Consider the following 15,991-nt stretch of genomic DNA (forward strand, 5'->3'; position numbering starts at 1 on the left):
CTAAAATATGGTTGCCGAACTTATGAATAGTCTCAGATGTACCAAGATCTCACGTCCAAAATATTTCGCTATCAAATTAAAACATAAACAAATAAATCAAAACTTATCACGTTTAAAAAACATAAATACGTAAACTGCAAATAAATTAATTGCCAATTTTTTCAAACGCGCTAAACATCCATCTACTAAATTAGGTGTCGGGTAGCATAGGGCGAAAGCTCATACTTTATAATATTAATTTAATTAAATAAAAATTAGCTACCATTGCGTTTGAACTAGGATACGAGGTGTGGCTATTAAATAACGAGACTATTGCTGTAAAACATTTTATTTTATATTTATACGTATTTAGTTATTATCACCTTCAATATACACCCCTCCCCTACCCCTACAACGCTCCATGCGAATTTACCATTGTTCGCAACAGTGCTGGAAGTCTTTTTCTCTGAGCTCCTGCATGACGCGTGCCGCTTTTTCTTTCACAGCTTCAACGGACTGAAATCGTGTTCCTTTTAATGCAGATTTGACTTAGGAAGATAAAAGTCACACGGGGCCAGGTCAGGCGAATCAGGCGGATGGCCTAAAACTGGGATATTGTACTTGGCTAGAAACGTCGTCTTGACAGACAATGCAGTGTGAGCCGGCGCGTTGTCTTGATGGAGAACCCATCATTTGTTCTTCCACAAATCGGGGCGTTTTTTCCTTACTCTTTCTCGGAGTTGAGCAAGTACCTCACGGTAGTAATGTTGATTAATTATAACCAATATTTTCATCCGTTTTGGACGTGGAAGGGCTACCCGGACGGTCATCATCTCCGACGTCTTCTCGGCCATCTTGGAAACGCTTGAACCACTCAAAAACTCGCGCACGTGATTAACATTCATCGCCATAAACTTCTTTTAATGAAAGATAAGTTTCAGTGGCGGTTTTATCAAGTTTTGATGTGAAATTTCACGACTATTCGTTGCTCTACTACATGTTTGTAGTATCATGGTTTCGGCAAAACGAAACTAACACCTCTTACACAAACGACGGTTCCGGTCAGACAGATTTGTCTACAAACACGTGAGACGCTGCAATCGAAAGAGAAGGCTTTACGCTGCACAGCTGTCGGTCGTTAAGATTTGGCGCATGCATAGTTTTTCTGTAGCAGCATCAGTCTCTTTATTTAATAGCCACACCTCGTACTAATCTGAACTTATAACCACCGCACCATGCAGTCTTCGTTAGAAAAGGTTCTGTCTTTACAACAATCCATCTTGCTCCACTAACCAAGACTTTGGCATGGCTTTTAGTTTACCATGGTGAACGCAGAAGAGCTTTAAAGGAAAGAGCTAACAAAAAGGCTGAAGAACAGTACGTTCCAGCAGATCTGGATCACTCGCTCAAAAAGCATAACTTCGCTCATTTGCTCCCATTATTCATTACATCATCATTCATTTAGTAGTCGTTTAGTATAAACATAAGTCATAAGTAAATTTGTGAAGTTTTTGGTTTACCTGAACATAGTTTTTTAACTATATTTTGGTTTTAAGAGAAATCGGTCTTCAAATATCAAGAATACTAAACTCTTACAATGTTTGAAAAATTTATTTCCAATTTAGCGTTTTTAGTTTCAAATACTGATTTTTTCTATATACCATAAAAATAATATTTATTTCATCGGACGTCGGCTAAAGCAACTAAGTACACAGAAAACAGTAAAGTTGAAAGTAAAAATTCACAAAGGAATCTAAAATGAAGTGACTTTTCCCCCCGAAGTTAAAACTTTTCTTGATTTAAGTGAATTTCAATTAAAATGATATAAGCAACTTTTACTTTAGAGAAATTATCACACAGATCTTGAACACGACGATATAACTTTAGTATAAGGAAAATGGAGTTTCATAATTAGTTTGGAAATCATGAATTTTTCAATAAAACTTCACAAAAAAGGTTGTTTTTTGTTAATACTACTTCGCAGAAGCACTAGTTTATTTTATCCCAACAGTAAATCTGCATTTCTACATAAATAGTAACAAGGTATATAGTTTCTAGGTTAACCGAATATGCATTAGATAATCACTTAAAAGACAGGTTAACGTTCAATTTCTCTTTGAAACTTCAATTTAAACTTTGTTCAATTTGTATACAGGGTGAACCAGTAAGTAATGTCCATAGGCCTACTGTGTGTAGTACATCTAAAGTGGAGTTCAATGACGTATTGGCCAACTTCATATTTTCCTCTGTTCTTGAGTGACGTCACTTTAATTTTTTTTTTCTAAAATCATTACTTTTTTTGCAATAAAAATGTTATTACTCAGAAAGTTTTAGTCCGAATTCGATTCTGATGACACAGTTAGAAAGACAGATAAATTTTCTAAAACTTGACACCATTTTGAAGCTTTAATTATTTTCCAAACAGCCTCAATTTTCCTCCGGAAACTGGGAAAATAAATGAAATAGAAATTTTTAAGAAAACTCATTAGCCCTTATGTGATCATTATCAGAGCTAAGTGCTATATGAATAACTGTATGATTAAAACTGTCCGGTAGGACAGTTGTATAAGGGTTGATCGTCAAAAACTGCACGAAAAAGCGTAACGTTGAAAAACGCCCAACTTTGACAATTTTTTTCTCTTTTTCTATAAAAGATAAAATTCCCAAATTTTCTTTAAAATATAGAGCAAATCCTCCTTTATTTTTTGTTTAAGTACTTGTTTAAAATATTTCCTAAAATTTTCTCAAATATTTCAGTAAGATCAGAAGTAAATGTTTAAAGTGCAATTTGCAGCTTTTGACTACCTTATTTTAAGACAATCTACTTTAATAATTGACTACTGGTCCATCTAAAAGAGTTTTCAATGAATTAAACAACTTGATAAAGTAACACTGTTGAGTGCTCGTGAACACGTTTTCTTGCCAAATAAACGTAATTTCTCATACGAAGATAAAAGGAATCCTGGAAAATGATATACCGTTTGAAAGCCCTCTTTAGACAAGTAAATTTTTATAAAAAGTGCCAGCACCTAGGTCTGATAATGATCACGTAAGGGCCTAATGAGTTTTCTTAAAAATTTCGATTACTTTTATTTTTCCAGTTTCTGGAGGAAGATTGAGGCTGTTTGGAGAATAACTTATACTTCAAAATGGTGTCAATTTTTAGAAAATTTATCTGTCTTTCTAACCGTGTCATCAGAATCGAATTCAGACTGAAACTTTCTGAGTAATAACATTTTTATTGCAAAAAAAGTAATGATTTTAGGAAAAATAAAGTGACGTCTCTCAAGAACAGTGGAAAATATGAAGTTGGCCAATATGTCATTGAACTCCACTTTAGATGTACTACACACAGTAGGCCTATGGACATTACTTACTGGTTCACCCTGTATAGTAGCCACTCCCAAGTCTTGGCAAGCAAAGCTGAAACCTGATGTGGAAAGAAAACAGCTTCCCCAATTGTACCCAAAAATTTAGTCCTAACAGACTCACAATTTCCTTTCCTTTCTTATCTTCTGTCACCTGTTTGACCCCTTATTAACCTTGATATATCCTTGACTATAAAGTCTTCCCACCCACGATAACAGTGTAACGATTCATTTGAGACAAGGTAATTATTAAAACATTAATAAGTAATATTAATACATTTAAGTTAAATGAACATGATAATATTTTTTCGTTTTAAAACTGAGCAGGAAATCGCAATGGAACCTTTTAATTGTTTTGGTGACGTTAATTTAAAAAGTAATTACGCACGTCTTAACCGTTGACTGCCAGTTGGTCACCCCTTTACAGTTCAGTCTATTTTTATTTTCGTGTTTTTGTTTGCATTCGAACTAGTTGTTAATATGCTGCTGCCTTGCACCTTTTTTTAATTAAACTTTTAATAATACTTTTAGCAAACAACTAATTATTGTTTAAAAATTAAGTAATCAATGTTGGTTTATAGGAAAACTATTAAAAGTTATTTTGTTGAAGAAAAATATAAAATCTGCAATAATTGACAAATCTTTTAGAGTCAACAATATCTTATATGCATTATATTATTTTATTCTTTACATACTTCTTGGACGTTTCGAACAATGTTCAACGATCTTTTCGGTATATAGTTAAAGAAACAATTTTTATAAAACCAACTAATAAAAAAACATTTGCATGAAATATAATTTAAAAAATACCAAAATATGGAAAGACTTATTGAATAATGGGGGCATAAGACGGTGTAGATTTGAAACAGTTACCAATTTTTCCTCTACTAGAGATACGAGAGGAAACGATGTCAACAACCATTCTGGGTAATTTTCTGAAGTGAGATCAGAGACGAGTGAAGAAGATCCATGGAGACAAAACTCTTTCGAAAATGATAGACCTGTCGTCGCTAGTAAAATTTTCTCTTTCACTTTTTCTGATGACTAAAGTCATTTTGAATCGGCCAGTGACTATAGTTGGCCAGTATAAACAAGACAAGCGAAACTGAACTGAATAATGTAAAGTCCACAATCAGTACTAGTAAAATTCCAAAATAATTACAGTAAAAAATGACTGACTGAAAAGTTATTTTAATCCTAAAATTAGCCTAATAAAGGTAATGAAATAGATTATTAACAAGTAAGTTTTCGAGCATTATTATTAAGCTATAAGTTAAGAACTTCTTAATCCCGTTGCAAAAAACTAACATTCGGCTCTTCACTTATTACTTTATTATACGAGGGTCGTTTGAAAAGTCCGTGCAAAGTCAGAGAGATAGCACCACTGGCGCGTATCGAGGTTATGTTTAGTTAGTAGCATCTCTTGGAAGAACACACGCCAAGTTTCAGCCTGATCGGTCTATTTCTTTGTGTTTGGCATTCGTTTGAATCGAGGAAGTCGAGTGATTTTCAAAAAATGGACGAAAAAGAATTTCGTGTGTTGGTTAAACACTACTTTATGAAAGGCAAAACGCCTCAGGAGACTAAAGAGAAGCTTGATAAACATTATGGTGACTCTGCACCTTCGATTAGAACAGTTTATAAGTGGTTTCAAAATTTTCGGAGTGGCCATATGGGCACAAGTGACACTGAACGTTCTGGACGCCCTGTTGAGGTTACTACTCCAGAAATCATTGATAAAATCCATGATATGGTGATGGATGACAGAAGAGTGAAGGTGCGTGAGATTGCTAGTGCTGTGGGCATCTCGAATGAACGGGTAAATAATATTTTGCATCAACATTTGGACATGACAAAGCTATCCGCAAGATGGGTGCCACGATTGCTCACGCTTGACCAAAAACGAAATCGTGTGAAGTGTTGCAAGGACGGTTTGCAGCTGTTCCAGAAGAATCCGCATGACTTTAAGCGTCGTTTCGTCACTGTGGATGAAACATGGATACATCACTACACTCCTGAGGCCAAAGAACAATCTACTCGTAAACAATGGGTTACCAAGGGGGAATCTGCGCCAAAAAAGGCGAAGACCGTTCCTTCGGCCGGAAAGATTATGGCGACTGTCTTTTGGGATTCGCAAGGAATAATCCTCATCGACTGTCTGGAAAAGGGTAAAACTATTACAGGTGCATATTATTCATCGTTATTGGACCGTTTGAAAACCGAGCTGCAAGAAAATTGCCCACGATTGGCCCACAAAAAAGTTCTTTTCCATCACGACAACGCACCAGCTCACACCTCAGCAGTTGTGGTCGCAAAATTAATGGAAATAGGGTTCCAACTCGTTTCACATCCCCCCTATTCTCCAGACTTGGCTCCCTCGGACTACTATTTCTTCCCCAATATGAAGAAATGGCTGGCGGGAAAAAGATTTTATTCAAACGAGGATGTGATTGCAGAAACGAATGGCTATTTTTCAGACTTGGACAAATCCTATTATTCGGAAGGGATCAACAAACTAGAGCAGCGTTGGACGAAGTGTATAAGCCTAAAAGGAGACTATGTTGAAAAATAAAAAAGGTTTACCCCAAAAAATTAAGTAGTTTTTATTTTTGCACGCACTTTTCAAACGACCCTCGTATTACCGTTCCATCGATCATAATTGATGCGTTAAATAAATCCTAAGACTAGAAGACCGATACAGTTATCCCTCAATACAGCATAGAATTGCGGGTCGTGTATCACTCAACGCCTGGGTTGTAGTTCACAATCCATTGTAACAAGTTAAAATAGAATCTGATGTCAACAACCACCTAATTTCCCTTAAAATACTCAATATTCAATTTATTATATTTTCAAAACTTCGATTTTTGAAAACTATTTAATTATGATTAAAATTCTTTAGAAATGTGAAAAATCCAGACAATAAAGTAATGTTTCAAGGCCACCTCTAAAAAATCCATTCCAAAATTTATTTGACCGGAAAAAAAAACTTTAATAACTTTGTAATATTGAAAAAGAATGGTGATTTAGTTTAAATAAATAATATTTTCTACTTTAGGTTGCTTTAATATACTTTAATAATCTAATTCGTGTTTATTTGTTGGTCTCACCAATTATTTTTCTCTTTAGATAAACTTTATTATAACTTATTATATGACGTAAACAACATCATACATTAGAGTTATTATTGATTCTGGAACCATAATCATATAAAAAATTATATTCTATAATCGTGTATTGTTTTAAGGAAATTAAAATCAAATAATAGCAAACAATGAAGCAAACAAATTTTAAATAAACAAGAGCTTAGTTATTTAAAAATGTATTATTTAGAAGCGCATTACTTTTTAAAGTAGGATTTCTAGTCGGTCGATTTTTAACCTATACTAAAGATGCTTTTTGATTATTTTAATGTACATATTAAAAAAATTACCTTTAAAAATGTAAATTAAATAAATTTTAGGATTTACAGCGTTCTTTAATTATCATTTAAAATTTATCACATATAAAAAAAAAAAGTAGTTTAAACCCATTCAATATTATTACTGAGGTGATAAGAATTTTATTAATGAATGAGTTAAATCCATTGATAGATGTTGAAATGCACGCACAGAACTCCAAGGACACTATAGCTAAGATAGTAAAGGAACAAGCGACGTTAAATTACCACGGAATACAGCGTGGGTGGGCACACAGATCCACGCGACTAGCTACAATTTAATTTAGTTAATTACTTGTAAGAGAAATCAAAATCTATTGTGTAATAGGTTAGTTAATAAATTTATTGAATTTCGCAGAAACAAATTAGTAAATGGCTAAAAGAAGTAAATTTAATGTGAGGTAAAGCTATTCAAGATTGAAGAGGAAAGAGATTGAGGTAAATTTCCTCAATACTGTCTTGCGCTGTCATCAAGCTATTATTACGAGGGAACAATTTCAAAATTGGGAAGAATTGAATTAGAGAAGCACTGTAAAGGTACAAAAAAATCAATTATTTTGCTTAATATGTAAATTGTTTGTTCATTGTAATTACTTTGTTTAATATTTTGTGAAATAATCAAAAAATGTTTTCGAATAGAAATTTGTGAAAAAAGGTGCGTAATGTTATTTTTATTTTTTTTTAATGGTTCCAATAAAATGCATTTATCTTCAGCGAAAGGATTTATGAGTTCGGATGGTTAAGTTTAGGGGGTGGAGAAATCAGTGATGGGAACTGTTTCTGTTGTGGACCCTCAGCGATTAACGTTGGAAAAAAACTGCAATCCCCTCCACCTATTTTGATATGAAGATCACCTTTATGTTGAGTTTAAAGGCAATAGAATTGCAATAAGTGCAGTTACGGAAACTTGCATGCGTGCATACTACATTTTTGTTTATTTCTCTAACTTCTCGTACGTTGTAATGGATTCGTGGATTTAAAAATTGATCCGTTTTTATTTAATCACAGTTAACTCAAAAATATTAAAAAAATCATTGAAACTGACCTGATCTTTTTTTTAGTCTACGATATATTTTACCAAAAAAATGGCTACTACGACTTACTTTAGTACAGTTATTGCGCAGAAGTAGTTCTAAAACTTTTTTATTTACATCATTTACCCGGATATATAAATAATTTAAAGCACTAAACTGGGATAAATTCAATTCAGATAATTAAGTCAAAAAACTGTGTCTTTAGGCTGAAGTTTCAGTAAGTGTACTAAAACAAGAACATTTTCATTTTTAAAGGATGCTGCATCTTAAATCGCAGATGAAGGAGACAGGATATTGTTGGACTACTGTTAGTCGAAGTGGAAGTCCATGGATTTGCTGATTCGTTTTTTTTCCCCATAATTATCTATCATAAGTTAACAGAATACATTTTAACATAACAGTTAGGCAAAAAGCGTGCTCTCAGTTACTGATCTCTTTGGCCGGTTTTTAAATATACATGTATATTTATCTTTTAGGCGCGCCCAGAGGAGGTTTGAACGCCACTCCGTTAAAGAAAACCACAATTTTCCCGACATTATGTAATAAAGACAATAGTTATAAATTATTCTACAAAACTCAATTTATGAAATTCCATCACTTAAAACCAGATTAATTGGCTTAAGCTTGGCATAGAAACAAGAAACCCACCTGGATTCTCTATTCTCAGAATGGAAATCTAATCTGCACTAAAATTGGGCATATGTTCAGATTAGATTATGAAGTCGATTAGGCATTAATCCCATTCCACATGATTTCTGGGGATATTTGGCCTTGTCTCTTTGAGTCTGGAAGGGTAATGCTTGAGTATAGAAGTTTTCTTTTCTCTAAAAATGCTGAACCATGCACATTGATAGGAAATAATACTTATTTTCTATAAATTATTTTTTATTTTTATTTAGGTCAAAAAGATCATGTTGTCTGCATTATTTTGTTAACATAATCTCCGAATAGTTTTAAAACAAAAACAAAAAATAAATAATGCTTTTACTTTTAATCCAAAACTCTTCCTCATAAAAAAAGAATGTACCCCTGTATTGATGTAGAAATTCTATGTTCCAAGACAATTTAAATTTGTAGCATTTGGAATGTTGTGTGTTCAAACCAATTTTGTTTATACATAAATTTAGTCACAGCGTAGATTGGATATTGTACTTACCGATAGCTGTTTTTGTTCTAACATTCCTTGAATAACCCATTGGATGTAATATGGCCCAGTAACGATCAACAGAGACGGCAACCAATGAAAATATAGATATAGTACATAATACAATTAATAATGACAGTGTAAACAAACATGGATACAATTTGGTAGGCAGACCGACACTAGTTAACAAAGCACATGGTATTCCTAATAGACCGACTAATAAGTCAGCTATAGCTAATGAAACAATATAATAATTAGTCCTTCTTCGTAGACGTCTTTCCCTTCTGAAAGCGATCACCACCAAAGTATTACCTAAAACTGCCATTATGGCCACAACTATCTCTGATATTGTGTAAGCTACGTTCATGGAGCCACTCTAGTCTATACTGACATTCGACTGGTATACACGACACGACTCGCCACAGCTGGTAACTGTTCCCGCCAACTACTTACCAACCCTACATTAACAGACCAATTGTCGCCTCCCTCCAGTATAGCGCGCTGGCAAAGCACTTTCAAATACTTTGGGTTTATTTCTACTAAAAATTATTCAGTTAATCTAGTGAATATTATTTTATTGCACATTAATACAAATAAATAAACTTCATTTCAGTTAATGTTGCATTTGAGAAAACTAATAAAAAAGTGGTGTATTAGTTTTAAAATGTAATTCATTCATTATACAAAAACAAAGTTAACATCTTTTACCCTCATTTTCAATGCTTCAATCACCATCAGAAGGAGTAAGGTTTTTTTTTAAGTTTTTTGCCTTAGTATTAAGTTTGACAGATTAACCAATGTTAATATTAAAGTTGTGGAGAGTATATGTATAGGCATTGCAGCTTGAAACCTCCTTTAAACATATGTATATATATTTGTACAACTGTTTTTAAATCGTAAATAAACTTTTTAAATTCAATTCAAATCACCATCAGTCATGGAAAAATTGAGATTTAATATTAAGTATTCATTGTGCTCTCCAGATATGAAAACATTCTTTTTCTTGTATTATAAATTTGGAGGGTACCTTAAATTAACTGTATTTATTCACTTTTCACTTAAGTAATTATTCTAAAGTTTTAGAACTGGAAAATGCATAGAACCAAGTTTTTGTCCAATAAGAGAGGGAACTGGTTGTGACTGTTAAAGAGTTGGACTGGCAAGAAGTGAAGGGCGAATCACAAATTACTGCTCAGGCCAGTAAATCGTACATTAAGCCAGCTTATATGAGAAGCAGAGGAACGTCTGATTACTTTTGACAACTCTTGATGTTACTGTCTTAAGATACGCTCAATCATAGCGGTAATCGAAATCGTAACCTTTTTATACATTTGAGATTCATTCTGGAATAGATCTTCTTCAAATTAGGAGTCTCTTTGAAAGATTTAAGTACCTGAATATTAATCATTATACAAGATTAAATCCCCAGAAGCCTTGATTCAGAAAGGTAGAGGGAAGTAATTAGTAACCGAGAGTTCGACCTTGACTGCAGGTAAAATATCTCTGCTTGTTCTCCCTCTTCGACTTAAGCTCGTGGCTGAATCAAAATTGGATTTCCTTTAACCAGGTCAGGAAGCACAAGATACGAGTCCATTCTAGCATTTTTCTTTTTTTACTGACGAAGACTAGGCAACATGATATAATAGTCATCGAAGTCTTAGCTTCGCACGATGACCAATGATTGATAGCCCTGGTCGAAGACAAACAACACTTTAAACTGCATACAGTTAACTGGAAATATATGACAAAGAACTAGTTAACTATGGCCCAGTAATACGAAAGTGCCGAAAGGATTTCTGAATCCTCTCAAGTATTAAAGTTGCCCTTAATGAATATTCATACAGTATGCATATTTATAGAGGATTTTGCTTAATATATGCAGCCATATTATTTCTAATTGTATAACTTTTTTTGAGGACTGCTAATTTTTTTATGTTGTCAAAACAATTGAACAATTTTAACCAAAACTTAATCGTGTTGCTTAATCTAAGAATTAATATGAACTGTAATCGATTTTCCATTTTTAAGTAGTGTTGACACCTAAGTCACAAATTAGTTTGTGAAAACTACTTTTTTTGGTCTCATTTTGTTTTATAACAAAAATCTAACTTGTCGCACCCTTTCTCTGGAAAAAAAAAAAAAAATATTTTATGCTAAATAATGTACAAATTATATTTAGATCATAATAATCAGGTTAGAGAAGTGTTTATAGCTAAAATACAAGGAACATATTTGCACAAATAATTTATAAGTAGTACACAAATAAAGCATCACATCATTTTGGAAAAAATCAAGAATATAATGTACGTTACAACAATGAGATATTTGATCAAATATATTATATACAATACAGGGTGTTCATTTTAAGACGGCTCAAATGCATTTCATGCTTAAACGGTTGATCTGAGTAAAAAATGGTAGAGGAAAAATTTGCTGCCCGTCACCTCTAGTTTCAGAATATGTGACTTAATTTTAGATTCCTTCCCGCACACGCCGCAGACGCGCGTCCAAAAGTAAGGTTTCGCCTCCTCAGATACTGAGCGCAGTCCTGGCTAACGTGTCTTGCGAGCTTGAGGAGGCACCTTGAAGGCACAGTACATGCTTTACAAGTTGAATAAAGTGCATTATTAGATAAATTAAGGAATAAGTTTGATCCTTTACATGAAAGATATTGATCACTTAAATTTGTGGCAGGAAGTTTCCAATTTTTTTGGTAATTAAACGCAACTCTCCCAAAATTACCAAATAATTATTAAACCTTCTTGTTTGTAGTAGATGTAAAATTATTTTTTAGCCATTTTATGTATGCTTGAGAACATCTAAAGCTCTTGACATTTGATTTTTCTTAGATAAATCACTCGGAAAACTACTTATTTCCCGGTATTAAGAAAAATACTAGCTTTACTGCCTTGGCAATATATTCAGTAGAAAGGGGATGAAAAAATACAAAAAGATGACCTATTGCGTGCTCTTCTTTCTCTTTGATAACAAGTTAAAAAATTGAAATATGATTAATAAATACCAGATTTTGAAATGGTCTAGCACCTTTAATTTTAAAGGTATCGAATTGCGGTTTCCGGTTTCTTTCATAACTTTTTATTCTCTTTAAAACTGTGTATATGAAAATGGGGTCAACTGCAAAACCTTACTTTTGGTCGAGCGTATGCGGCAGGAATCTAAAATCAAGTCACATATTCTGAAACTAGAGGTGACGGGCAACAAATTTTTCCTCTACCATATTTTGCTTAGATCAACCGTTTAAGCATGAAATGCATTTGAGCCGTCTTAAAATGAACACCTTGTATAATCCTAAAAATATAGGAATGAAACTCGGGTCATTTACAAGACAGCAAAACTTCTATTTATTATAAATAGAATGTCCTACTTGAGATATCCAATTTTTAACAATTCAAGTTCAAATTTTTGAAAACTTTTAATGTGACTGGAAAAATATCAATATTTGTACAGCAGTTTGTAGTTTGTGAGATATGAAGTATAAAATTGCATTCTCATGTGACTTGTAGAGTGCATATTCGGAGCTGCTTACCGTCGTTCTCATTTAGTGTCCAGGTTTTGCAAACTTACATAACAACTGGCCGTTTATGTAATTACTCTCTGTAATAATTCTCAGAGTATTAATTTTCAGTAAAACATCTACTAATCATACATCTACTTCCGCCAGCCAATCTTTCCTTTTTTTCACTATTAATTTATTTATCTCGAGTAAATATGGTTCTTAAGTATTCATTAAACGCTTTAACGCTCTAAGCGAATGAATTAGTTTGAACAAAATAATAATTCTAAGAGTTTTCTTTGCGTATTTTGAGATCTGTAATAAATTGTTTGTAAAGAGCCTTTATATTGTCGATATATTTATATTTATATATATATATATAAAACACTGGTCTAAAACTGATAATCGTAGATTACAAGATCCTTAGTACTGCGGATCTGCTTAGTACACCGCGCCAGAAAACCTATGGTGTTATTAATATTGGCCACAAAATCAATAATGTGTCTAATTTACTATATATGATAAAGCCAAGAGCCTTAATAAGTCCTAGATCTATTAATACAGAATTTAATAATGTCTAGATGTAATAGATAAGAAATTCTGATCCACTGAATGCCACATTATAGCATTTATCATAATTTAAAATTGGCATACATATTCACAATTGTTTTATGATCACAAAATATAAAATGGAGATAGAAATCGCCATTGCATAGATGCTCAATTGCACGTAAACTTTCCTGTTGTTCATGCTGGAGGTTCGAATTTCATATCTGACGTGCACATTATTTTATAGAAAACGTGATTACAATTAAATAAGCAGTTTTTATTTCACTTCAGAGCCCAAGTGCCACTAAAAACAATAGCTCATTAAACGAAGCTTTATTGAACGCTAATTATATGTACGGTTAATGTTTGAAGTGACTAAGTTTTATCAACTTTATTATCAACCAGGTAATAAGGAAAGAAAGCAATTGATCAAATGTTCGATTTTTGGAGCAAGATAGTACAGCTGGATTTCTCAATTTATATTTAAAGTTTGTTTTTTTTAAACGTTGTTTTAAATTTTTTTAAAAGTGTGCGCTGGTCTCTGTACAAAATTCTCTCCTTTATAGACAACTGTCGCTCATCAGAGATTTCTAATCGGATGGAAGCTGTAGAGAACTTCTACGAAGAGTGAGGGCAAGCTATAAATCAAGTGTTTAGATGAAACCTTTTTTATAAAATACTTTAGAACTTTATGGTAAGCTTAGTAGGTAGGCTTCTCCGAAATGATATACGATGGCTATCAGTAGCTGATATCAGTTATCCGGATCATATGCTGATTCATTAGAATACAACTACTATTTCACTTAGTTATCAACGTCCATTGTTTATTTTATTTTTATGGTCTAATGAAGCTCCTACGTAAAATTTATGTATAATTTTGTACTTTTTATTTAAAAAAGATAATAGGGATAAAAGTTATGCCTCTATGGAAACGCGCCCACAATGTGGAAGAATAGAATGACTGTAGATTAGCAAATGGATTTTTCTCCAAAAAATGTTACTATCAGGCAAATGTTTGTAGTTATTCTGCGCAATAAAATATCTGATTTAAGTTGATAAAAAGATGTTACATTGTAAATAGTTCTCAGTAACTAGTGAAATTCAAAAAATTTAATGATTGAATGAACAGTATTTTCATAACAGCCAAATTTAAAAAATATCTCATCTCCCCTCTTCCTACACTTCACTGGTGAAATAGTAGGTGACGTAGCATGTGGAGTATTGATATGTTGGAAGGTGAAGTGAAACAGTTTTTGTTTACATTTAAGGTTATGTTTATTGTGAAAGATATGTGGTATTCTTAACTTTTTCTTTGTGAAACATTCAGTTCAGAAATTAATTAAGTTTATTAGCTGATATGTCGGAGAAATCGAAGTGTACTTTAATTACAAGGAGGTTATTTATTCATGTATTGGATGGAATATGGCTCACGACAATTTTAATTTTACAGGGAACAGTATTAAATTATTATATCATCAATCATTATAAAAATTCTGTCACACCTTATTTTTTATTTGTTGCTGACTTTATGTGTGTAGCAACTTTTGTTGGTACATTAGCTGCTTCTTTTCATTATTTAAAAAAAGTTAGTGGAGAAGAATGTGAGGATATTTTCTGTTTTAAACCTAGAGTCCGTGCAACACCAACACCCAGGCTTGGTGTAATGCCTCTAAGTTATGCTTCTTGGCTATTTTATGTTATTATATTAGTTACTAAAATTGCAGTAATATTTGAATCTGGATTGATTGTATCATTAAGTGCAAAGAATCACTTTGGACCCCAACTGCTTAAGGTATATATCAATATGTTTATAAATCAATCTGAAAGGTGATTTAACTAGTGAAAGTAATCGTCCAGTATTTTTTTTTTTGCAGGTGACAATAGCTTGTGCAAGTTTTGTCTTTCTACTTTTAGTCGAGGGGCACAATTGGACAAAACGTGGAACTCCTCGTTATTCATATGTAACCTCAGTATGTGCAAAAACTGGAATTGAAATATTTGATTCAGTTGCATTTCTATCCATCCTCATGGAAGGTCCAGAAAATCTGTCCGAACCAATTAAGGATGTAATTCTGATATTGTCAGCTATAAACTTTTTCCTACCTACTGTGAAATTGTACCAGTTAAGGTAAAAAAAAAACAGCTAATTCTTTAGTTTATTAGTGGTTTTACAGCACCTAATAGCGATTTTTTTTTGTCTTTCTAGTTTTCCAGATTTTTCAATAAACAAAATGTCATTGCCAATTACCATTATCTATCTATTTCTTCATATGAGTTGCATAGATATCCCGTTCTTGACTATTCGTTTATATCTTTGGCTTGCGTACAGAGAAAATGCGTCCATGTTTCTAATGAAAAATATACTAAGCATTTTAATTACTTTGCGATGTATGTATCCAGAATTAGTGGAATTCAAGCATGAATATTTGAGTAATAAATCTACAATATCTGCTGCAAAATATGCCAAACCAGAAACATTTGAAGAAATTGCACTGAGTGGTCGTAAACATGCCGAGGATGTTTAAAAATGCTTGAAGCTTTTTTAATAATTATTTCTGACATTAAATTGTTAATCTCAAAACTAATCAGAGTTCAACAATGAAGGATATTATTAATTTTTAAGAAACTGACTGCTGATTGCATTTTATTTTTGTTGTTTTATGTAAGTGAATTCAAATCATTAGTTGGATTAGTTGGTAAGTATAAAAGTAATAATTTTTAAGTTTCACAGAGGTTTACCGTTAAATTTAGTCATAATTATTTCTAGATAATTCATTTACTTTCAAATAAATTTGTTGGGACTAAAAGTCCTTTACAAAGTATAATCTGATTTGCTTAGGGTGTCAAATACATATTAGTCAATCTGAAAATGCAATTTAAAAAAGTTTAAGCTGTGCAAGAATTGAATGATCTCACGAATTAATATTTTTATATTTATTTTATGCGGAATAAAAGAAAAAGTGC

At 32.6% G+C, this 15,991-nt stretch overlaps 2 protein-coding genes across 3 annotated transcripts in view; one reads left to right on the forward strand and one right to left on the reverse strand.

The window, feature by feature from the left end:
• The window catches only part of AdoR (Adenosine receptor), a 48,178-nt gene extending 38,756 nt beyond the window's left edge, over positions 1-9,422 (reverse strand). The window contains exon 1 of the mRNA XM_074127823.1: positions 8,977-9,422. Within this exon, the coding sequence (XP_073983924.1) occupies positions 8,977-9,331 (355 nt within the window). The 5' untranslated portion in view covers positions 9,332-9,422. The remainder of the gene's footprint in view (positions 1-8,976) is intronic.
• Positions 9,423-13,327: 3,905 nt separating this feature from the next.
• LOC141453941 (uncharacterized) lies at positions 13,328-15,657 on the forward strand. Of its 2 annotated transcripts, XM_074127572.1 has the most exons (4): positions 13,328-13,515; positions 13,594-14,819; positions 14,902-15,155; positions 15,234-15,657. In XM_074127572.1, exons 2-4 carry the CDS (start codon positions 14,385-14,387, stop codon positions 15,550-15,552), a joined length of 1,008 nt encoding a protein of 335 aa, XP_073983673.1. In that variant the 5' UTR covers positions 13,328-13,515; positions 13,594-14,384; the 3' UTR covers positions 15,553-15,657. The 2 variants fall into 2 exon arrangements, with proteins under 2 accessions (XP_073983673.1, XP_073983672.1); XM_074127571.1 differs by having other exon boundaries at positions 13,328-14,819.
• The last annotated feature ends 334 nt before the right edge of the window (positions 15,658-15,991 follow it).

Source organism: Rhodnius prolixus, unplaced genomic scaffold (assembly GCF_049639745.1).
Source record: "Rhodnius prolixus isolate KJV_2025 unplaced genomic scaffold, Rpr scaffold_9, whole genome shotgun sequence".
Lineage (NCBI taxonomy): Eukaryota > Metazoa > Arthropoda > Insecta > Hemiptera > Reduviidae > Rhodnius > Rhodnius prolixus.